At 40.5% G+C, this 22,937-nt stretch overlaps 3 protein-coding genes across 3 annotated transcripts in view; 2 read left to right on the forward strand and 1 right to left on the reverse strand.

Annotated features, from left to right (window-relative positions):
- Positions 1–1,135: 1,135 nt before the first annotated feature.
- cunh2orf49 (chromosome unknown C2orf49 homolog) lies at positions 1,136–3,646 on the forward strand. Its single transcript, XM_069663632.1, has 4 exons — positions 1,136–1,246; positions 1,439–1,593; positions 2,363–2,609; positions 2,856–3,646. Exons 1-4 carry the CDS (start codon positions 1,136–1,138, stop codon positions 2,910–2,912), a joined length of 570 nt encoding a protein of 189 aa, XP_069519733.1. The 3' UTR covers positions 2,913–3,646.
- Positions 3,647–4,234: 588 nt separating this feature from the next.
- fhl2a (four and a half LIM domains 2a) lies at positions 4,235–8,799 on the reverse strand. The gene is made up of 6 exons (XM_069662773.1): positions 8,743–8,799; positions 6,142–6,317; positions 5,881–6,055; positions 5,256–5,425; positions 4,939–5,125; positions 4,235–4,836 (listed from the first exon to the last, which is right to left on the reverse strand). The coding sequence occupies exons 2-6, from the start codon at positions 6,295–6,297 to the stop codon at positions 4,685–4,687; spliced, it is 840 nt and encodes a 279-aa protein (XP_069518874.1). The 5' UTR covers positions 6,298–6,317; positions 8,743–8,799; the 3' UTR covers positions 4,235–4,684.
- Positions 8,800–17,702: 8,903 nt separating this feature from the next.
- The window catches only part of nck2a (NCK adaptor protein 2a), a 41,505-nt gene continuing 36,270 nt past the window's right edge, over positions 17,703–22,937 (forward strand). Inside the window, exon 1 of the mRNA XM_069663789.1 lies at positions 17,703–17,910. The gene's annotated coding sequence lies outside the window, so the exon portion shown is untranslated. The remainder of the gene's footprint in view (positions 17,911–22,937) is intronic.

Raw genomic sequence — 22,937 nt, forward strand, 5'->3', positions numbered from 1 at the left:
CAGATACAAACTTAGGCTGGGCGATATGGCTAAAACCCTATATCACAATATTCAATTTTCTTATCTCTATGACGATATATATCATGATATAGCATTTTCGTTTTCTGGCAATTTAACAAAAATGTAGTCCATATGAAATAACCACACGGTAAAGCCTATTTCCGGATAATTCTGAGTGAGTTAAATACTTGACAAATAAAAAGTACTGAGTTTCTGTTTTCACTCGGGCTGAGCCCTTTTCTGCACATTAATGTCCATGTTGATAAACAGCCCCTCCCTCTATGGTTTGCTCTAGCTTCACTCCCACGTGCAATAATTAGCACATAAAGCATTGTCAAAATGATGTAAAAATTGCTGTTAAGCAGACATCACGATAGAGATGATAAAGAAAAACACATACGTGTTTTAACGATATATATTGTCATATTGCCCAGCCCTAATACAAATACAGATGTTTATCTCCATGAGGTGGCAACGCCCACCTCAGGCAGCATATTAAATCAGCCCGTGACTGAAAACTGGGTTCCCTGTTTTCAAGCACAAGACATGACTGAGACACATGACTGACTGAGACGAGAATTTTCAAACTGCAGGGCCCCTTATTTTCATATCTGTTCGAAGTTCATTTTTAACAAGCCTAATTTACTAATTACGGTGTAATGTAATGTTGTCACGCATGCATGACTCCAATTAAGGTAGAAAACAGTCAATACAGTCAGTAATATTGACATAAGTGGTTGAACTAAACAAAAGTGTGATACTTACAATGCGCAAAAAAAATCATATTAAAGTTTATACTGTGCAAAATACATTAATTATGCAACAACACTCCCTGTAAGTAAATAAAACAGTTGTGCTTTGGTTGCGTTTATAACTTTTCACCAGCTGAAACTAAAAATGTTCAATTATCATTTTTAAATGAATTTAAATTTTAAATCTTCGTTTGTTTAGGCATTTCCTTGGTGGACAATTATGTTAAAGAATGTACTTTAATTCCTGATTTAAAAAATGACAGCATTGGTTAACAGCAATGACTGTATATATAGATATATATATCTTTTTATACAGTCTACGGTTAACAGCCACGCTTTGTTGTTATGACGCGGGGCATGCTGGGAGTAGAGCAGCATCCAATATGGCGACTTCCACGGGAAAAGATGGAAAGGCTGTTGGTACCTCGGATGTGGACCTATTACTGCACCCTGAGCTGTTGTCTCAAGAGTTTATGCGGATAATTTTGAGTGAGGTGAGCTAATATGTAGATAGAAACAAGGAAAGTCTAATTTAATGCCGATTTAGAGGAGGAAGGACACCGGCGGTTAGCTTACCGGCTAATATAGCTATCTGTTTGTATTAGCAGTATTGCTCTTTCACCAGACGTTAACAAATGTTTGTTATATCGGGCATGTTAAGCTAACATTTCTGTCTCTCTCATCAGAAACATGTCAGCAACAGACACTGTGAGAGTCGGGACCAACTGACAGAGCTCTACCTCCGACATGTCATCCCACTGCCGCAGAGGACTTTACCAAACAGCCGCTGGGGCAAGAGGATGGAGAAGACCCGACCGAGACAGACCCCGGCCGGTCACAGGTCAGACATGTAAACATTAATAAGTTAGACCGGTTAAATGTTTTGTATGTCAGCATTTATATCCAAAATGTTCTCACGCTGCACCGCAATCTATTATAGGCTAGTTTACCTTCATTATGTCGAGCAGGTGATACCAGGCTGGTGAACAGTGGTGTAAGAAGTTGTCATGTTATAGGGTCCCGTTTCTACGATCCAGGGAAAACAGAGATGGAAGATAATATTCACAAGTATGTCTTCATGTGTGTAAAACTCAGCTAAAATAACTGGAAGTTTTTCGTTTTTGCCTTAGAATGAGCTATTTATATCTACGGAGGAAGCCGGTATAGTCCATTCAGTCTGCCATGTTGTCCCGCCATGTTTTTCTACAGTAGCCCAAAACGGACAAACCAAACACAGGCTCTAAAGCGAGGCCTTTAGTGTTTTTTTTCGCGAGTTTTCGCGGCCGCTGTAGGTTCTCCTTAGAGCTCAGAGACGCTTAGAGACAGCATGACATAGTACAGGTGGGCTGTGTAGTTTCTGGAAGTGGACAGCACAAAAAAGAAGAAGTCATTTTTACCACTGTGATTGCAGTGTGGTACCAGTTTGGCATTGGAAAACCCTCTCCTGTGTTCCTTTTCTCACAGCTATGTATGGCAAGTCACCAAAATATCAAACTGATGCAGGCAAGGGAAAAGGTGCTTCTCTCTGTGCACCTGCTTAGAAGTAGAAACTTAATAGTACCATGATTTCAAAAGCATGATTACTGTTGTTTTGTGATTTCCAATTCCAGTAACGACCACATTAGGAAAAGGCCTCTGATTGTTTTTGATGGCAGTTCATCCCACTCTGGCCAACTAAAAGTAAAGAAACCAGAGGGCGCCTCCGTGTCGTCAGGAATCAGCGACAGGTTAAAACCGCCCCCGGCTGCAAACCTGTCCAACCCCATCCGCAAGCTATCTGGAATCACGACATCATCATCTTCATCCATTCATCGCAGCCCTGATGCAGCCAGTCTTAAACGGGAAGCAAACAACTCGGTATGGAACCTTATGTTCTGTTACTGTTACTTTTGTATTAAACACATACCATATGCTTTATAGAAAATATGCATGATAATCAATATTGTTTTGTGCTGCTTGTATTTAATTGTATTGTAAATTTGGGTGTGTATTATACAAGGCAAATTCTGCTACAAGACTTTTCCAATACTTACACTTGATTATTTTTCAGACGTCTTTTTGTAATAGCTGCTCATGATTTTATTTTTATTTTTATCTCCTCAGGGTGCAATGAAGTCTCCAGACATGAAGAAAAAGATCCAGCATGTGACATGGCCCTGACCTCTGACCCCTCTTCACACAGACCCACTTTATGTTGTTGCCCACTACCTTTGACTTTTCCCATCATAGTTTTCACACTAACTCCATCACAAAAGGGATTAAAAACCTTTAACCTGTGTGTCAAGGCCGATCACAACTCTGGTTGGATGGAGGAGGATGGCGCGGGGCTTTAAAACATCTTCCTGCTTTTAAAGCCACGAGCTCCCTTGTTGCTTTCCATAACCTCAAGTGCCCTTACCATCAATGATCAGCAACTCTCCATGAAGTCCCAAACACGGAGACCTTGTAGAGGACAATTTGTTTTCTTCTATAGGATTCATGGTTTTTGATATTCTGTTTCTGTGCTTTGGACTTTTATGGTTTGCAATATTGATATGCATTGTGATGGACGTATGTAAGAGGCTGGCAGTGGTAAAGAAAAAAAAGTAATTCTCTGGTGCAGCAGAAAACAATACAAACCACAGGTTATGCTGAACGTGCTCAAGGGGTAGTTTGTGTTATTTTTGTTCTCAATTCACTCTCAGTGCTTTGTCAAAAGCTTTTCAGGGTTTTTAAATATAAATGCAGTGTAGTTGAACATAACATGGAGTTCAAAAGGATCGTAATCCGATCATGAAAATCCATTTTGTCACAGAGGGAGCGGATACCATTCACATATTTGAGAATCACTTTTTAATAAGAACAGTATTTATTATTAATTTGGATAAATTGACTTTGTAGTTTTTGTCTTTCAAATGGATGTTGACGGAGTTCAGAAACACAAAGCATTTTGAATTATTGTCAAATTCATTGTCATGTTTGTACCAACATTTTTTAAATAAATTGTCTCAATGCAATGAGTCACTTTGGATTTAATTACTGCAGACGTTGCAGCTGCTTTGTGCACATGTTTGACATGTAACATTTGCAATACTAAGTGCACTTCTAAACTTACATTGTGGTTAAAAAATAATGAAGGAATCTAAATGTCTTTTAAGATGTCTTAGGCCCAATTCTATATTAAAGCTGTGTGCATGTTCTGCTCGAAAGTGCTCAGTGAACGTTCTGTTTAAATATTCTTAGGCTCAGTGGTAGAGTCGGTCGTCTCTGAATCGGAAAGTTGGTGGTTTGATCCCTGACTTGGGCAAGACACTGAACCCCAAAATGCTCCCAAATGCGTAGCCATCGGGTATGAATGAGCATAGATACTGAATGGAGATTGGCACTTTGCCTTTGCCATCAGTGTGTGAATGTGACATGTAGTATAAAAGCGCTTTGAGTAGTCAGAAGATTCTGATCCCCTTTTCATACAAGTAAGGTCATAAATTCATGTGTACACAGAGTAAAGACAAAATGTTTAAATATTTAATAGGTAATAGCAGAACTCATTCACAAAACCTCTACTTATTACAGCATTAAGCTAGCCCATGCAAAAAGCAGAGGTTAATATTACACTTCAAAGTGGATTGTCATTCACATACTTTAATGCTGCAGATTTATGTCTAAAAGCTTCATACAGAGTCTATCTGCAAACATGTTGCTGTTTAATAAGCAAAGGTCTTTACATTCATGCCAACAGTTTTTATTAGTAATGACTTTTTCTCAAAGAACATTTAACTTCTTCATTCAAGTAACACTGTTAGTAGTTTCAAGGCGTACAACAATGTACATTTATAGTGATGCTGGGTAGTAAGGATGCTATGAATGCTTGGCTCTGTGCTCTGATACTATTTTTTATATCTCTTTGATTCTTGTGTCATAACATGGCCATCCACTCAGATGTATCTGATGTATTAGATGTCCTTGCCGCACTCTGGGCACAGGATGTCATCGCGCTCAGTGAGGAAGCCGCGGCCAACCAGGGACACGGAGCACTTCTTACAGTTGAAGCAGTCGTTGTGCCACTGGCGCTCCTCAAAGGAAATGTACTTGCTGCCTCCAAGGCCTAGAAAAGTAATGGAAAAGTGTAAATTAAAAAAAACATTGTGGAAAAGAATCCTTTTCAGAAAGTTTCAGAAAGAGAATTCAATTGAAAGATTGTGATTACCGCTAATGGGGGTGGTGCAGGAGGCACATTTCTTGGCATAAAGGTTGCAGAAGCAGTTGAGACAATAGGCGAAGTCGTCTCTTGAGGTAAACCTCTGGCCAGACAGCTGCTGCTTGCAGCTAGTGCACAGGAAGCAGTCCTTGTGCCAGGGCTGGTCATGGTAGGTCACCCCGCCAGTGGTGATGGGCTGATAAGAAAAACAACAGTTTTTTTTGTCCCACAAACAGGTGTTGTCATGATTCCTTGAGTGAAGATAGACAATGATTAAGTACTGCCCTGAAAGTCACATGAGTGATGTGCACTATAGTATGTCCTACCTTCTTGCAGTGCACACACTGCATGGCAAACTGCTTCTCATAGCAGGGAACGCAGAAGTTATGGTTGTCCTTTGGGATGAAGCTCTTGGTGCCAATTGGCTGCTGGCATCTCTGGCAGGTGAAGCAAGTCTCGTGCCAGCTGTTCCCCTTGTGCTCCATCTTCCTGGAGCCTGCAGAGAAACATGAAGAGAGGGAGTAGATGGAGTTACTCTAAGACAACAGCAAAAAGACAAAAACAATTATTCCAATTTCTGTATAAGCAGGAGTTTAAACATAACATTTTTAGAAACATAAAGAGAATACATTTGCAGTTTAAATGTTTAATGTACTGTGTCGAATGACAACAGCTCTGTTTGCCTCTTTTTGCACAGCTGTTCTATTTTTGAATAATACAGTGCCCCTGCTTTACAAAACACCTTGTCAAATGGTGCATTAACAAAAAGTGTCCCTGTATGCTGATGATCTTCTTTTATATCTAACCAATGTCCTATTTGTGCTGTATTATTACTACACAAAAAAAACTTGTGGAACCTCTAAAATCGCACACTCCTCCCTTTTGATATTATTTGCTGTCTTTTGTGTTGGTTTTGGCTCAACTAAAATAGTCTTTTTATAGTCTTCTTACCCGGCATGATGGTTTTCTTGCACTCGTGGCACTTGGAGGAGTACTCGTTGGAGTAGCACTCAGTGCAGAGGAGCTGCTCATCCTTAGTGGAGAAGGGCTTGTCCACCAGAGAACGCTTGCACTGGAAGCACTTGAAACACTCCTCGTGCCAGTGACGGTCCTTGTAGGACAGATCCTACAAGAGAGACAGATGATTAGTTAGAGCTAGGTGATGGAATAAAAGGGCTCATTCATATAATGTACTTTATGACGTTTCTTTACCCTGGTGTTGCAGCCTATGGGCTTCTTGCACTCCTCGCAGGTGTTGGAGTACAGGCTCTCGTAACATTTCACACAGTAGGGATTCTCCTCTCTTAGGACGTACTTCTTCCCAAACAGGGACTCCTTGCAGTAGTGGCAGTCGTAGCGCTCGGTCATTTTGACCCAGAGTCACTAACCTGAGAGAGAGGGACAGGGGGGAGACACTGTCAGTCGAAAGTAAGAGTAACTTCATGCAAACAGAAGTGGGGAAATTAGGTAGTTAGTTTTTAGACATGAAAGTGTCATGCTTATTCTGGATGACTTTTCCTCATCCTGTCATCAGTTTTCTCTTTGCTAATCCGCACGGTAAACTTCTTCACAGTGAGATTTTCATTTCCAAATAATAAATGTTTCCCGAGTCGCATTCAACGTCATCATCCTTCCCATCACAGGGTTTTTTCCCGTGTCGCTTTCCCCCCCTTTCATCTCTCTCTCTCATCTCCCAGCAGTCCTTCATTTCGTCCTCAGCGCCAGGAGGGGAAGGTGAGAGATGAGGAGGTTAAAAATAACTCCTATCAGTCCTGCTTAGAGACAGTCAACTTTTGCCCTGCTGCATACCAACTCTCACCATGCCACTGTACACTGACCGATCCATCACCTCACGTCCAGCTGTCAGCACCCGATCACTGTATCCCTTGTCATTGTGTGTGTGTGTGTGTGTCAGTGTATAAGTGGGTTTGAATTGCACTTGTAATAATGGCTCCCCTCAATCTGCAGCTGTTTGTGGGCTGCCTGTTAAGCCCTCTGGTTATCCCACCTGTGCATAAATACCCCTATTCTCTGTAGACCAAGGATAATATAGGCTATATATTAGAGTGTGCGTTTGAACTGTATGTCTTACTTAGAGAGGATATGAGGAAGGATTAGAGATGTCCGAAGACTTGCACATATCCTCCATTATTCATGTGACTTTCTGTCCAGTGATTCCTCAGCAAAGCTACCAGAAAAAAACCTCTAATTTAATTTACCTCTGTTCTCTGTCTCATTCATGTCTGATTTACTGCATAATCGAGTTTCTCCTCTCTGCTGTTATTGCCCTTTTTCTTGCTGTTCTATTGTACGTGTACCGACAGAACGTCTTCCCCTTGATCTATTCCTGATCACGTCGTATCCCCGTCTCAACACGAGCTCTGTGATTGATTTGCGATGTCCCCGACATTCAGGAGGTGTCTTTTATCGGGCTGAAGTTGAGACGTTTAATCTGCCTGTCCTTTCTGCTCACATTTATTCTCGACCCCTCCCACATTCCCTCATTGTCTGCTGCTCCCACCATGACTCACCTAGCTTATATAAGGATTTATCTGACTCCTAAAAATAAAAAACGGATAATCTCGACCGCCACAAATAAAACCCGGGGCCATTCCAATATGTCAGGCAGCTGTTTGCCAGCTTGTGGGGTCTCTTTGATGCTGCCCATCTGGGGGTCTCTCGGTGCAAGTGGCCTTATGCCGAACTGAGCTATAAGTCCAGTTTGATTGAGAGTTTGACCGAATTGCAGACTGGTGTAGCTCCAGAAAGTTCCAGTGCTTGAAGGCACTGTTTCCACCCAGACAATCAACTCTGTGTGCAAGTTTGTTTTTTTTAAATTGCAAAAAATTTCAAGCAGAAAAATCTAATTTATTATCTCAAGAATTTAGATGTTTTATATGGCTCAGGAAATCCTATAATCTGCAGCTCTTTCTTCTAAACTTCCAGGTGCATGAGACTGTTTGTTAAATGTTATCCAATCATTTAAATGAATGCAAACCATCAACAAGTAATTTCTCTGACAGTGAGTCTACAATCAGCGCGCTTTCATTGATTATTGATCCCTGCACAGCAGAACTCTTGAGGCATTTCCATTCAATTGAATAAGTTTGAAAACCAACAGCCACTAATAATAGCCTGGTAAGTGGGTAATGGAATAGAAGTTCAATAGAATTAAGCTTTTAATGGAAAATACCCTTTTTTTTTAACATCTCAACATCTCACTCGCATAATAAATGTAATACAAATAAAAAGTTTTTCTTCCTGGAACTGTTTTAGACTATAATCCTCTATTTCGTAGACTTCTTTTCAGAAACTCAGAAACTTTAACATTTCTTCGCTGCACTTTGAGAATTTGTTAAAAAAGTAAAGTGCATCAAATGCTGAAAAGGCACAAATAAGTAAAACAAAACACCAGTTTGCTGTGAAAAATACCTACAAATGATTTTTGCTGAGGGAGAGCTTGATGAAAAAGAAGGAAAGATGGGTGGGAATGAGCATTACTGACAGGGGTCAACAGGGGTTGTGCAGTTTTTTGGACAAAAGTGGATGAAAGTATTCAACAACAGAGGAAGTCAAGGTGTCTCTGAGACAGACAGGAGGACAAAAGGTGGGGAGAGTGGAGAATAATAAAGGTGCTGTGCAGGTGAAAGAGGGAGAACACAAACAGGTGGGTGGGGAGGCAGATCGGAGGGATGCCAGAGCAGCTGCAGACATGGTGGATGGTGGATGAAGACCAGTGAAAGGATGAATGGGTGGAAAGATGGACGGGTGGATGGATGGATAGTGGAGCAGTTGAACAGAGTTGCGTCTTACCTTCCTGTCTGAGGAGTGTGTGTCTGTGCGGAGTCTGGGGCAGACTGAGAGAGGAGGCGCCGGGTGAGCTGTAGTAACTCCTGATTGCATTACTCCACCCATCAGGGGCTAATTGAAAATAGGGGAGGGGCAACTGAGCAAGGGGGTGGCAAGGGGGCAGGGAATCTTTTTTGAGATGATCTATAAATACAGCGGCGCTACACAGAGATAACCCCAAGGCCCCCTTTCACTTGCACCAGCGAGACCGTGTGGCCTTTTAAGGTCACTCAGTTGTTCCCTCTTTCTCATACTCACTCAGTGATTCACTTATTCACTCGTGCACTTAGTTTGTACTTCATCCTGCTAATATTTTTGTTTCCCCCTCCACAACACCCTTAATCATATAATCCCTCCCTATCTCGCTTCCTGGAAAAAAGCAATCCATCCTTCTGCTGTTTTCTTTACATCAGAGATTTCTGTGATTCATTATAATCATAATATTGCACAAGTGCGCACACTGTTAGATAATGCAACAACCGTCCGGTGGCCTTTGACACTTGATGGAACGGATGCAAAGGGTCAAACGGCAAAGATTGTTGTCCTTTGAGATTCGCCCCAGCTCATTTGTCTCATCTGTCTCTACCGTCCTATATTCCTCCTCATGGGGGAATACGCATTCAGTCCCAAATCTCCGACGGTGTGGGGTACAGTATCCAGTCCTGGTAATGACAGACGCCCACATGGTTTCTAAGAAAATTGTAGCACTATTTTCTGTAACCCCACACTCTCTTGTTCACACCGCCACACCACCCCTCCGTCCCTCCCTCTCTCTCTGTTTGTCTTTCTCCCCCAATCCCCCCCCTCCTTTACTCTCCACGTCCAGCAGGTTTTCCTGACCTAGGGGTCCCTGGACATCCTCCAGTGAGAAAATGCGTCACTACATTCAAGTGCTCTATTTGTAGACTGCCAGAAAGAGATTGTAGCTTCACAAAGTGTTATCAGTTTGTGTGTGTGCTCTGTCTAACTGTAAGTGTATATTTATGTGTATGTTTTATTGTGTTTATTGTGTTTAGACTGAGCCAAAACATCTCAATAAGTAACAAATTAGACAACAAATAGATGGATCGGAATTAAATTTTGTGCAGAAAGTTTGTACAGGCCTCAGATGATATATTAGATGTCATCCTACCTACTAAACATTAGCATGCTAACACTGTAATTGTTAGCATGCTAACATGCTAAACTAAGATGGTTAATACGATATTCTACCTACTAAACATTAGCATGTTAACACTGTAATTGTTAGCATGCGTAGATGCTGAATATAGACGTGAAAATGGTTTTAAACCTACTAAACGTTAGCATATTAACATTGCCATTGTTAGCATACACACTAAACTAAGATGGTTAATATGGTTTCCTAACTACTAAACATTAGCATGTTAAGACATTAACATGCTTAACATAGACGTGAACGTGATTTTAAACCTGCTAAACGTTAGCATGTTAACATTGTCATTGTTTGCATGCTAACATGCTGAACATAGACGTGAACGTGGTTTTAAACCTACTAAACATTAGTATTTTAACACTGTCATTGTTAGCATGCTAACATGCTGAACATAGACGTGAACATGGTTATAAACCTACTAAAGGTTAGCATGTTAACATTGTCAATGTTAACATGCTAACACGCTAAACTAAGATGGTTAATATGGTATCCTACCTACTAAGCATTAGCATGTTAACACTGACATTGTTAGCATGCTAACATGCTTAACATAGACGTGAACATGGTTATAAACCTACTAAACATTAGCATGTTAACATTGTGACTGTTAGCATGCTAACACACTAAACTAAGATGGCGAACAATGTATTATACCTTCTAAAAATGAGCATTTGAACATTGTTGTGAGCATGCTGACGTTTGGATTTAGCTTAAAGCAATTGCTTGTTGAAGTACAGCCTCGTAGAGCCGCTAGCAAAGCCATTAAATCTTAACATGTTTGATTAGCTGTTGCACGTAGCACAGTCTTTATGTCTTTTTTTTATGCAAAAGCTCCAATATTAGGCACTTTTTTAGTTAAAATTGTGACAATAGCTTCATTCAGGCCACTCAAAACACGTTTAAAGTGCACAAGGTAACAGGAAGCTGTGTTGTTAGGACTAGCTAAAGGGCAAAATTGAAGTCAGATGACAGTTTACAAGACAGTAGACAGAGGAAGATGTTGTGCTACTTCAGAGGACAAGATGGATGTAGCAATAATTAGATTACCCCTGTGAAACAGACATATAGCATTTTTCAGACGTGCTTACAATGTGATCTGGTAAATCCCTGAATTCCCTCAAAAGATTTATAGCATGAGCATTTAATTTCAGACGTGTGGTGTAATTAAAACCTCAAGCAGCAAATATGTTTTTTTGGCAAACTGAAACGTTGCCCAGCACTGCTCTAGGGAGCCCTCAGACCTCACCACCCAGCCCTCAGCCTTTGCTTCTCACTGCTAAGGCCAGGGGGATAAAGTTGCAGCTGTTTGGGCACTGTGAGGCTATCGTGATGCTAAAGCCTGGTGCTTACTGCTGCTGCAAATACAGCCGTGTGGAAAGGTCAAGCCAGGCAGACCCCATCATCACCAGCGGACTGTTAATCATTTATACCACAGCAACCAATTGGACTGGAATTTCTCTGGGTCATCCAAGATCCAATATGATCCCATGGAAGAACTTCACTACAGTGCAAACTGTCGAACAGGTTGAAATGGATCCCAGCAACTGAGAACGTGCAGCGTCATAATGAACGTCTCTAATGGGCAATTAGAACTGATGAAGAGGGACAGAATCATTTTGGGCTCCCACTGTGGGGATACTGTTTCATGCAGCTTAGCAAGTGTGCAGCAAGAATTTGTTTAGGACCACCGTAGTCTTGATTTGATGATGAAGACCAAGGGAGAGTTTGACACTTTGGCAAATACTCTTATTCGCTTATTTGCCAAGAGTTATATAAGAAGACTATAACCCCCCCCCCCCCCTCCTCCCAACAGTTTATATTTCTATCAATATAAAACTACAGCTAGCAACAAGTTAGCTAAGTTTAGCACGAAGACTGGAAGCAGAGGGAGGCTATAGGCCTACAGCTAGCCTGGCTCTTTCCAACAAAACAAATTGTATCTACCTGGACCATTAAGAGATGGCCAATAAAAGTGTGAGACTTAGGGTCGATTCTGTTCTGAGCCAAGTAATAGTCCCACATACAAGCCACCCTAACAAACAATCTTTGGTTTTTACTAGGGATGCACGATATTGGATTTTTTGCCGATATCCGATATGCCGATATTTTACAACTCATTTAGCCGATTACCGATACCGATATTTTTTTCCCGCACACCTAATTGCAGAGATCATCAACTCTCTTCTGTATTGGAATTAGCGTACAGTATAATGGTGATACTCTTATCACATTTGTTACAGCGGTCGGGGTGACGGGTCTTGAGACGGTTAATCAAGTTTGTAGTGTTGAAAGACTTCGCCTTGGCTCCTCGTCGCATCACCGAAGCTGAGCAGTCATTGCAAGTAGCAGTTCTGCTATCTATTTCGGACACTTTGAAAAACGTCCACACCACGGACATTTTGGCTTCTAACTCTCTCATGCTGCAGGTAGACACACGTGACGTCATCATGTGCGCCGCGCAGGTCTTCTTCGCGCCGGGGACATTGCGCCGAGGTCGGGCATTTAATCAAGTATGCAGCAGCCTATTATTTTATCATTTAATTATATCAACGGATATCGGCGTGTTGGCCGATATTCGATAGTTCATTTTTAAGCCAATATCGGCCGATAATATCGTGCATCCCCATTTTTTACCCATACCAATTAAACGAACAAAGTGTCATGTGTTAATTAGCTAGGTTTAGAGAAGCTAGTAGGTAAAATTTGTTAGCATTAGAAAGTCAGGCTAGCTGTTTCTGCTTGTTGAAAGGCTTTCGCTCTAAGCTAACCAGCATTTTCTCTGTTGTCCGTTTGCCAGCTCCGGAGGCTATTGTACACAATTAGAATTAACCTCAATTTACTCCTTAAACATGCTCCTATGATTTAATTCAAAGAATTTACAGAGAGAATTGTTGTGCATGATGGTTTGTGCAGGGACTTTTAAATCAAAATCAAATAAGATGAATGATGACAGCATGTGACTCTTGTATTACTGAATGGTTGAATTACCTTGGTATGATCATGTGGTAGATGAAAGAAAAGTATGCAGAGTTATTTAATAAAAAGTTCTCACAAAACCAGGGCCTCCATTTTACATCTGCAGGAGGAAAAAAAGTTTTTTATTGGTTCTGAAAGTACAAATTCGTAAGATTGCTTTTTCACCTGTCTCCGCTGCACATTTCTAAAGTCTGCGTGTGTCTTTGTCCCCCTGACATTCAATTTATGACCGTTATTAAAAGCCTCCTGTATTCATTTTCACTCAAACTTCACTCGTGCCGTAGCAGTGATGTGGCTCTCTATATATGACACAGCAAATCTTCAGTCATTCAGCCTGGTGTTGTGTTCCCAGGCCGCTAAATCCCAGCAGGGATTGGTGGGATGTTTCAGCCCCAGCAGTCACCAGACACTTTATTTAGATGCTGAAGTTTGTCTTTACTCTTTGTTCTTAAAAACAATCACACAAGAATGCAACACAACAAAATGCTGAATAACTGATCTGATGATGTCTATAGAAGTTAAATGAAGAACCCCCAGTCTTAAAAACGTACTGTATGTTTCTGTTCTCTTAGAGGGCAAGAGGCTGCTGAAGGCTCATCTGACCTCACTTATCTGGACAACAACTGGGCCCCTCTGTCTCTGGCTGCCTTTATCTTGCTAATTTTGTCCGCTGCAAAGCGTGGACAGCTGTCATGGTGGCACTCTGGCAGCTTTTACCAAGCCCTGTGTCCCAGAATACAGATCCAAAAGATTTGGGGGGCTGCTGGAAGTTCGAGGTTGGTGATGTGGTGGCAGCTGAGCGCCAACTGTGCCCAGCGGTCTCCACTTTGTAATGCCGTTAGGCTCTTAGTTATTTGGCTGTTCTGACTGCAACGGCCTGCTGGTTTGGTTGAAGACAGGCTTTGTCACTGCCGATATCATCAATGCATTTTCATTTTGCTAAGCTTATTAGCGATTGCATACTCATTCAAACACACATGAGTATGTGAGTCATTAAGCAGTTGCATCAGCAATTACAACGCCATGGTGAGCCCTTTTCACAGGAGACATATTGACATGTCACAGCGGGAAAAGCACAGGTGTAAAAAAATGTAATGACTGATGGCTGAATTCCATTTAGCTGCCTCTGTTTCAGGGTCACAGTGTAAACCTTTTTATTTAGAGCAGACATTTTGACATAGAAGGAAAATCACAGGAGTAATTCATATTTTTTTAGGGGCTCGATCCATTAAGTTGGACTTATTTCAGGACCCTGTAGGCAACTGTGTTGGCCAGCCATTTGTTGCTGCTGGGATACTTGAAGAACTTAAGAACGCTTTGTTTATTAGCAACATACAGTATGTGCTTTCCCTTTAATGACATGGAAACGGTTGTGTTTAGAGAAAGACCGATGACAACAAACCTGGTAGAGTAAGTCAAAGGCAAACATGTCCAAAAAGTGAGCAGACAAGGAATACAGAGTCAAGCTAGCTGGTTCTTATACTTATGCTAAGCTAGGCTAACCGTCAGTTCGTAGCTTCATTTTAATATCCAGAAATGAAAGTGGTATCAATTTTGTCATTTAACTCTCAGCAAGAAAACAAATAAGCATGACCAAAAATTTTAAACTAGGAATTGCAGTCTTGTGTCCTCTGAACCAAGTTTTCACACCTTAGAATGGTTTAGAGTTGGCATGCATACTACCATAACAAAAATGCATATAGCCACACATTTCATCATACACATCTTATACATTATTAGTGATTCACATCCCTCTGGGCCCAGAGGTCACGGAATAGCAAACATAGCACGGGAGCCGCTGGTTCATTACGTACATCATCACTTCCAATCAGGTGGACTTAAAGACGGGCACCTTTCTGCCAGAATAAACCTCTAGCTTCATCATGGCTGTAACTATAGCTGTGCTCAGCTGCAGCGCTCTCAGCAGTCACTCAGTGGGCTGATTTGGTGTGGCGGGTGAGAATACGAGGGGCGTGGATCTAAAATGGAAGACATCCTGCTTATAGCAGTGGCAGATAAAGTGTTGACAAGTGTTACTCAGCCTGATTAATAAGTCAAGCTCTCCTTGGCCTTCAGAGAGGAGGGGCATGAAAGGGAAGCCGTTCCAATCATTTTGCACTTTTACAGCAGCTCTGAACACGATAAAGAGCAGTAATTTTATTGTATAATGTTACACCTAAGTCACATACCACCCTGTTTTTCCTGTGTGGATAACTTAGTTAACCAGATACACATTTTGAACATTTGATATGATTTATTTGGTACTTTGAAGCTTTCAACAAGTAATTTGTTTTGATACATCAAAGCTGACAACAAGTCCTATTTTTGGTACATCAAAGCTGGGAACAAGTCCTTTATTTTGATACACTAAAGCTGACAACAAGTCCTTTATTTTGATACACTAAAGCTGGCAATAAGTCCTTTTTTTTTGATACACTAAAGCTGGCAACAAGTCCTTTTTTTGGTACATCAAAACCGGTAACAAGTCATTTTTTTTGGTACATCAAAACTGGCAACAAGTCCTTTTTTTTGGTACATCAAAACTGGCAACAAGTCCTTTTTTTGGTACATCAAAACTGGTAACAAGTCATTTTTTTTGGTACATCAAAACTGGCAACAAGTCCTTTTTTTGGTACATCAAAACTGGCAACAAGTAATTTTTTAGGTACATCAAAACTGGCAACAAGTCATTTTTTAGGTACATCAAAACTGGTAACAAGTCTTTTTTTTTTGGTACATCAAAACTGGCAACAAGTCATTTTTTAGGTAGATCAAAACTCGCAACAGCTTCCTTTACTCGGGATTAACAAATAAATCCTTAAACTGAGTTTATGAAACCGAATTCCTGGGATGTATGGCTATTCAAGCCTTATAACAGCATGTTTGCCTGAATTGTGATATAAATCACATATACAACAGGGCCCAGATGTTCGATCATTTTATGTTAACTGAACCATAATATCTAATCTAACCAAACACCAGCTCTTTCCAATTAAACTCACACAGTCAGCTGTATTAAAACAAGCAGAACATAAAACAAATAGGCATGTGGTTTTGTTTATTTGACTAATTACTTTCTAATTAAATATATTTGGTATGACATTTTTTGACCTTGTAGAATAAGAGTGCGAAGTTGGGTGTGGACCAGGCGTTCCCCAGTGGATTTGTTATTTCAACAGCCACATGCATGGCACTACATTAACAGGCCATTAAAGGTTAGAATGTGTGACGGTGATTTACTTTTCTGCCATGCATGCTCTGCCCCCTTGTGACAGGAAACTCAACACTTGAACAGCCAAATCTCTGTGCAAGACACATTTTTATTTCATTCGTATGATTTCAACTTCAGAATAAAAGCACTGTTTCATTTTCATTTTCAAAATCTCAGATTGACTAAGTAAACAAACAAAAAAAACCTTGGCAGTTAAACATTTCATATTTCCAGTGTAGGAGTACAGATTAGACGTGTGGAGGTGCTGTGCAACAAAGAACAAGAGCATGAGTTTGCATCAGTGTGCCTCTAATAACTTTTATAGGGATGATTTATGTACACGAGAGAGGGAAGATAAATGGGAGGTTGTGGCTGTATGTAATGAACTGAATTAAACTAATTGTATAGGTTTGCAACAAAGTGAGCTGGCTGGCAGATACTGTAGCTGCAGGTCAGGTGTCAAAGATAAGATGTGAAGGATATAACTTTAACTTTATGTATTTAATTTAATCTATAAAAAATTAAAATGTTTACACAAAGATACAGCAAAAAAACTCACACTTGCATTGTCTGAATTTACACAAACTCAGATTCTCTCATTTCTCATCAATGTGAAAACTGTGTGGTTTTCAATGTCACATTTTGACTATGGGGACTTCCTTTGTGATTCAACTCTTATGATTCAATGTATTTTTTCCTCTGTACACCAACCTTGATCATCGGATGATGTCACTCTCCTTGAATACCAAAATAAAACTGACTAATTTTACTACGCTATAACTGTAACCTGAAAGGATGTAATCAGTGACTCACTCTCTGTAAGCTCAAGGTTTACTCATCCACGCTCATCTTTTTTTTTCTCCTGAAACGGAATAATATAATCATATAATTTAACCTTGAATATCCAGTTAAAGTTTTGTGATGGACAATATTAGTCTAGAGGTCATACAGTGTGTCAGTCATTTCACAATTTTGGAAAATTTGAGGTTTTAAGCATACATTTTGCACATCTCTTTGAGACATATCTGGTCTGTTGACTCTGTTGAGTTTGAGTCCAGTTCAGACATTGTTAGCGTTAGAAAAATATATTGTCCTCATTATTTAGAGAAAACTTCCCAATATCATCAGCAAGGGGCGTTATTGTCATCCAGAGTAGGACCCTTTTCCTCTGGCGTTGTCCTGTACTAGTCCCGGCGTGAGTGACGTCACCAACGGTACCGGCGATCAAGTTAACCGAAGACAGTTGCATTACACCGAAAATCAATTGAGGCTCCTTCAAAGTTAAAGTTTCTCGCATACTTTTAATATTCCTTTAAAAGCTTAAGAACCAAATTCCAATATTCATGAAGACTGAACTTTACAGGTAAAATGTGTTTTTTTGTTGGATTAAACAAATCAACATTTTTAAAACATCTAAATGAACTACTCTTTAACCAGAAGCAAATTTGAAATACTGTCTGCAACTCAGTGCTGTTTTATTTTGAAAGGTCAAACCGGAAGTCCGAATTTTATCTAAACTAGCTTGATAGAAGTGATTGATGTGGAGGCAGTCAGCCTGCGACAGAAAAACAAGCGAGGATAGGTCGAGCAGTACATGCTCAGTCCATGTTTTAAAAGAAAGAAATATTGAGAAACCCGAGGATATGTGGATTTAACCGTTATTTTTGTCGCTTTCACGCCGACTTAGTTACTTATTGTTTGGCACGCGGGCTCTCGTTTGGCGTTTTGAGTGTCTCGCCGTTTGCCCATTCTCGCTGGAGTGAACACTAAGGTAAGGCTGGAACCGCAAACAGACTGTGTTAAGTTGGTGCAGTTGGACGGGCTACTTCGCCCACTTTTCGCAGTTTAAAAGCCAGTTTCTGTTTTAATTTCTCATCGTTTTCTCTGTGACAAACAGTCGTAAAAGTTGAGACAGAAATGGCAGCTTTCTCGTCTCACTTTCTACATTTGACGCTGGCTCTTTGTCCACTCAGATGTGGTTTTACAAGACATTGGGCTGGAAACCTCGGTTTATCTTTCTTTTGTGCTTGCTACGATTCAATAGCAAACAGTGTAAAGCTTAAATGCTCATTCTTATAACTAAAACAGATAGTTTAAATGTATAAACTTACCCATTTTGCAATATTTTCACCACTTCTCAAAGGCCTGTAAGCGAAGGCTACTACAGCCATCAACACGCAGGTCTCAAGACATCTCTGTTCTCCAAGACATCTGTTTTGTTTGACTTATTTTCTGCTCTTCCTTTTTTTATTTACTTACTTTAAAATAACATTCAGTCATTTGTTCATTGCTAGAGTGTACAACGCATGTCACAGCTTTTGTTTTTTCACAATGAACCACATTTGCCAGAACACCATAGATTGGCGACTGGAGCCACATGCTGAGCTTGTCAGTGTGTTTAGTGGCTCTTCATGGTAACTACACCACCTATCCTCCTTATCAATGGAAGATGGGCTGCATTGTCTTTCTTTTTGTTTGCAGAAGCTGAACGTAATCTTACCATGTATTCTTTTTTTTGCTTGGAGACGGAGAGAAAGTGTTTTATGGTTATTTTCATGAAGATTCAGCTACTCAAAGATGCATGTTATAAGGTGCAGGTTCACTTTCTTGGCACACCTTTTTCTGCAGACACACCCTCTCTCTCTCTTAAGGGTAACACAGAGTCTAGGACAAGGTTCGCTCAGCTATGACAGGTATGTGGAAGGCAGGTGCAGTAAAAGACTGCTAGGCCTGTATTACAGAAACTTCCTATCTGACATCATAAGTTAGGAACTCATGTAGTGATTTAAAATGCTGCGCAAATTTCACATTTTCAGCATTTAGGTTGGTGAGCTGGTTTTACTGAATTTGTTGCGTAATTGAAATAATCAATCAGCACCAGTCGATGGATAAAGGACTATTTTTTAAGGTCATTTTCATGCACAAGAGCAAAAACATTTATCTGGTTTCAGCTTCTCAAAGGTGAACATGTGTCAAATTAGTTAGTCCTTCTTAGCATGCTGAATATTTGGGTATGGAATAATAATTAATATACCATTAATACACGAAGCATTGAACTATGAAATCAAGAGATTAATCAATAATGAAAACAATTGTGAGTTGCAGCCCTACCCTGTTTTACTGTATTTATTTGGTTTCACAATAGAGTTTAGCCTTACGTAAGGTGTGTCAAGAGGTCAAGCGGCCCCTCAAGTCTCATGTAAGTTGAGCTGTCAAACATTTGCCACTGCTTGTAAATCCTGAAAGTCAAATACATCAAAAGCATGAATCATTTACTAGTTGTAGGAATAAGATTGGACAGGAGGCGATGTTTTGAGCAGATACACATTCATTCACATTCTGTGAGTAGTTAAAAAGTACTTCTTATCAGAACATAGTTGAACTGTTGCTGACTAAGTGCACAAAGTCAGACCGGTCATACAGCTGAAACGAGTAATCAATCAGGTGATTTTTGATCTAAAAAATAATAGTCACATTTTGATATTTATTTTTCCCTTTTAAAAAAAAGTCCCAGCATTTCCCCATGCGGACTTCTGCTGCATTTTCTCTCTTAAATACCTTTAAAATTCTTCGGTGGTTTTGGTCTGTTAGTTGGCCACATAAAGACATTTTTAAACATTGACTCAGAGTCACAGTAAATCACCTCATTTAACCTCAAAGACACTTCAACTAGCTGATGTTTTTAAAACCAAAAAGCCAAACATGTGGCTAGTTAACCTCGAGTTGGCTAAGTTATCCCAAACAGGCAACACAGCAGTACATACTTGGGCAAGTGTAATAACACGTTTACCATATGTGTTATGTTTTTTAATATTTTTTAAGCTATAACGGAAAATCTACACTCAAATTTCACACCCTGCACACGTCATATATCTTTGACACTTAACTCACAGATCTGTCATTTGAGCCACATCCTCACTGATGAGATAACAAGCCCGGTCCTCGCGTCTTCCAGATTTGATTGCACAGTTATGAGCTGTGACTAATTACTCTGCTAGTTTCTCTCTACAATGATGCTTAATGGGCCTAAAATGTTTTCACACACTGTAAGTGATTAAATGTCACACACAGCGCCCACCTACGCCTTTGTTCTTCGTGTAGGAGTCGATTGGAAAAAAAACGACGTCATTAACAAGAAATATTTAACTTTTTAGATTCTTTTTTGTTTGATCTGAGTTTTTTTTAGAAGATATTATAAGTCTGGCAAATGTGATCTTTACATAATGTAGAATGATAATTATAAATTTAATAGTCGAGGATAATTAAACAAAGAAAAATCTGTTCTTTAATAATGTATTTGGTTGTTAAATAATTTAAGGAGGTAATTTCAAGATGAGGTGAAAAATCATCTCCTTTTTTAAATATGCAAAAAATGGTTTTAAAGTTGATTAAATTATCCGCTAACGTTTTATAAACCACAGCAAACAGATTCTCCAGGAGCGTGAAATCAAAACAGCTTTATATTTCACTTTACTTACTTACAGGGGAAACCGTGTAGAAAATAGAGGTCATTGTCAAATTTGGTACTTTATCTCTGGTAATAGCGTCATGTCCGCCTCCCAGGAAATCCTAATCTCTCCAGGAGGGAAGAAAGACTTGTGTAGGCACAGATGGGCGGTCAGCAGACATCATGTTGGTGGTGAGATAAAGGTCAACCCATTGTCATTGTAATCATGTGTAATCTGGGGAATGGGTGGCCATTAAACTGACAGTACATCCAGTTATGACAATAGACCCCCTGTCTGTGACCCCATGAACGAGGAGGCGAAAGAGGATTTGTGGTATGATTAAGCAGAAAGGCACACAGTGGCCATTGAACCGTCTGTGTGCGGTTATAGCAAAATAATGATTATTGTTTTTATTTGTACAAGCTGTTTGTTTTCAGAATGTCTCTGTAGCACGCTGGCACTCACACCACGTTGCCGAAGAGGAGTTATATATTTAACTCTTATGATTTCTAGCTACTGTTTGTTGGCTCACTGTTTTGGCCCTCTTTGAACAGATATTCACAGCCCTGTGATTGCATCCTAAATATTGCAATCACAGGGCATTCCCTTTTCTTGTCTACTAACTCTTCTAACTCTTACAGGCCTTCAACACTCGTGGTTCCCGTGCAATTTATTCTAATAACTTTGGTGATGCTTTAACTTTTGTTTTTGCAAAATCACGTGGGTGAAGTTTTTGGTTTTTGAGTAAAATGTATTAAAATCCTTGGCCATCATCAGGATAATAACTACTTAATGACAATTCCATCAGCCGCTGCTTTACATGGTGTTGATGTCAGCGTGCTAACCTGAGAACACAGAGGGCGGCCAGTGTTCAGAAGCTACACCCTCGCATCTCCTTTTCCAGACGGCTCTGAGAGGAGCTATGACATAGGGAACCGGGAATTGCTGAAGTTGGCCCTCAAAGAGTGGCGCCACTGGCTCAAGGGGACCAAGCTGCTCTTCTTGGTCTAGACTGATCACAAAACTTGGAATATATCCAGCCTGCCAAAAGACTAAACTCTTGACATGCCAGGTGGTCTCTGTTTTTCACAACTGCTCCCTCTCCTACCGGCCCGATGGTGGCCTTTGCAATCATTTCCTGCTAAACATCAGCATGTAAATGTTTTCATTTTGGGCATTTTAGCATTCATTTAGTTAAAAGCATCCTTGTACAAGTCCAGCCTCTCATACTCCCTCTACGCCAACTCAAACTTATATCTGGTTCTGGGCTTGTGCTGGCTTCTGTTCACAGTTGGTTCAGTTACCGAACAGCCTTGCATTTTCACAAGCTAGAAAGAGAGAGGCCATTATTGGATTTTATGTCCACAAAGAAACTCTCGGCTTGCAGCGATCACAGAGTTATGGTTGGTTATCAAAACTCTACCCCAGTCCTTGACGTAAGCAGTAGATCTGGAGCTAACAAATTCTTGTTGTTGCTGAACCAGTTGTTGTGTCCAGCGCAGGTAGCTGACCCTGGCTTCTATCAGGCCCACAAACTTTTTTAACAAGATTTTAACAACTCTAAAAGTTTAGGGTCCCACTACCCTGTTAAAAAACAAAGTTGAAATCCAGACTTGAGTCTCTTTTCCCTGTAACTTACACTGTAGTCATTCCTGCTACTTATCAGTAGCTTAGAGTTTCACTTCTCTCTTCTCAGATTCTCTTCTGTGCCTGTTAGTTTATCCGTTCTCTCCACCCCGTCCTTCATCTCTATCATCACCTCCCTCCTCTGCCACCCGGCTTCACTTCCTAATTCATGCCCAACAACTGAACTAACAGGCTGCTGGCTCCAGTGTCCTTGTGTCACCACCGGGCACCGAGCCTAATCCTCCTCTCGGACACAGAGGGGTAGACCGTGAAGGGAAGGGAAGGGATGGAGCGGGGAGCGGTACTGTATCTCAGCCTCACACCCACTCGGCCCAACAAAAGCCACAGTCATTGACTTTGTAATCTGTGGATGGTGCATGATGACGTAGAGGCCTGCAATGGCATTTGAGGTGATCCCAGAAGCGAAATAGTTCAAGAATTTGAACCATGATGATGATGGAAACACGAGAAGAGTGAAGTTTGATCTGTAATACTTTTATTTGTTGTTGCTATTACTTATATTTCATGAAAGAATAGAGTTCTGGGAGCTGGGCAACTGTAACCCTCCTGTGGTCTTCAGGGAGATTACTTTCATGGAGATTGTAAATCCGACTCCTCCTCCCTCAACAGAGAAACATGACCATAAATTCATAGACAGACTGAGAACTGCTCGTTAAATAGTAATCAAGGCCTTCAGCTCCCCCACACTCTCCTTCAGTGTGTA

The sequence above is a fragment of the Semicossyphus pulcher genome, unplaced genomic scaffold (genome assembly GCF_022749685.1).
Source record: "Semicossyphus pulcher isolate SPU_LCO1_2020_fin unplaced genomic scaffold, fSemPul1.0.p SCAF_15, whole genome shotgun sequence".
NCBI classification, from domain to species: domain Eukaryota; kingdom Metazoa; phylum Chordata; class Actinopteri; order Labriformes; family Labridae; genus Semicossyphus; species Semicossyphus pulcher.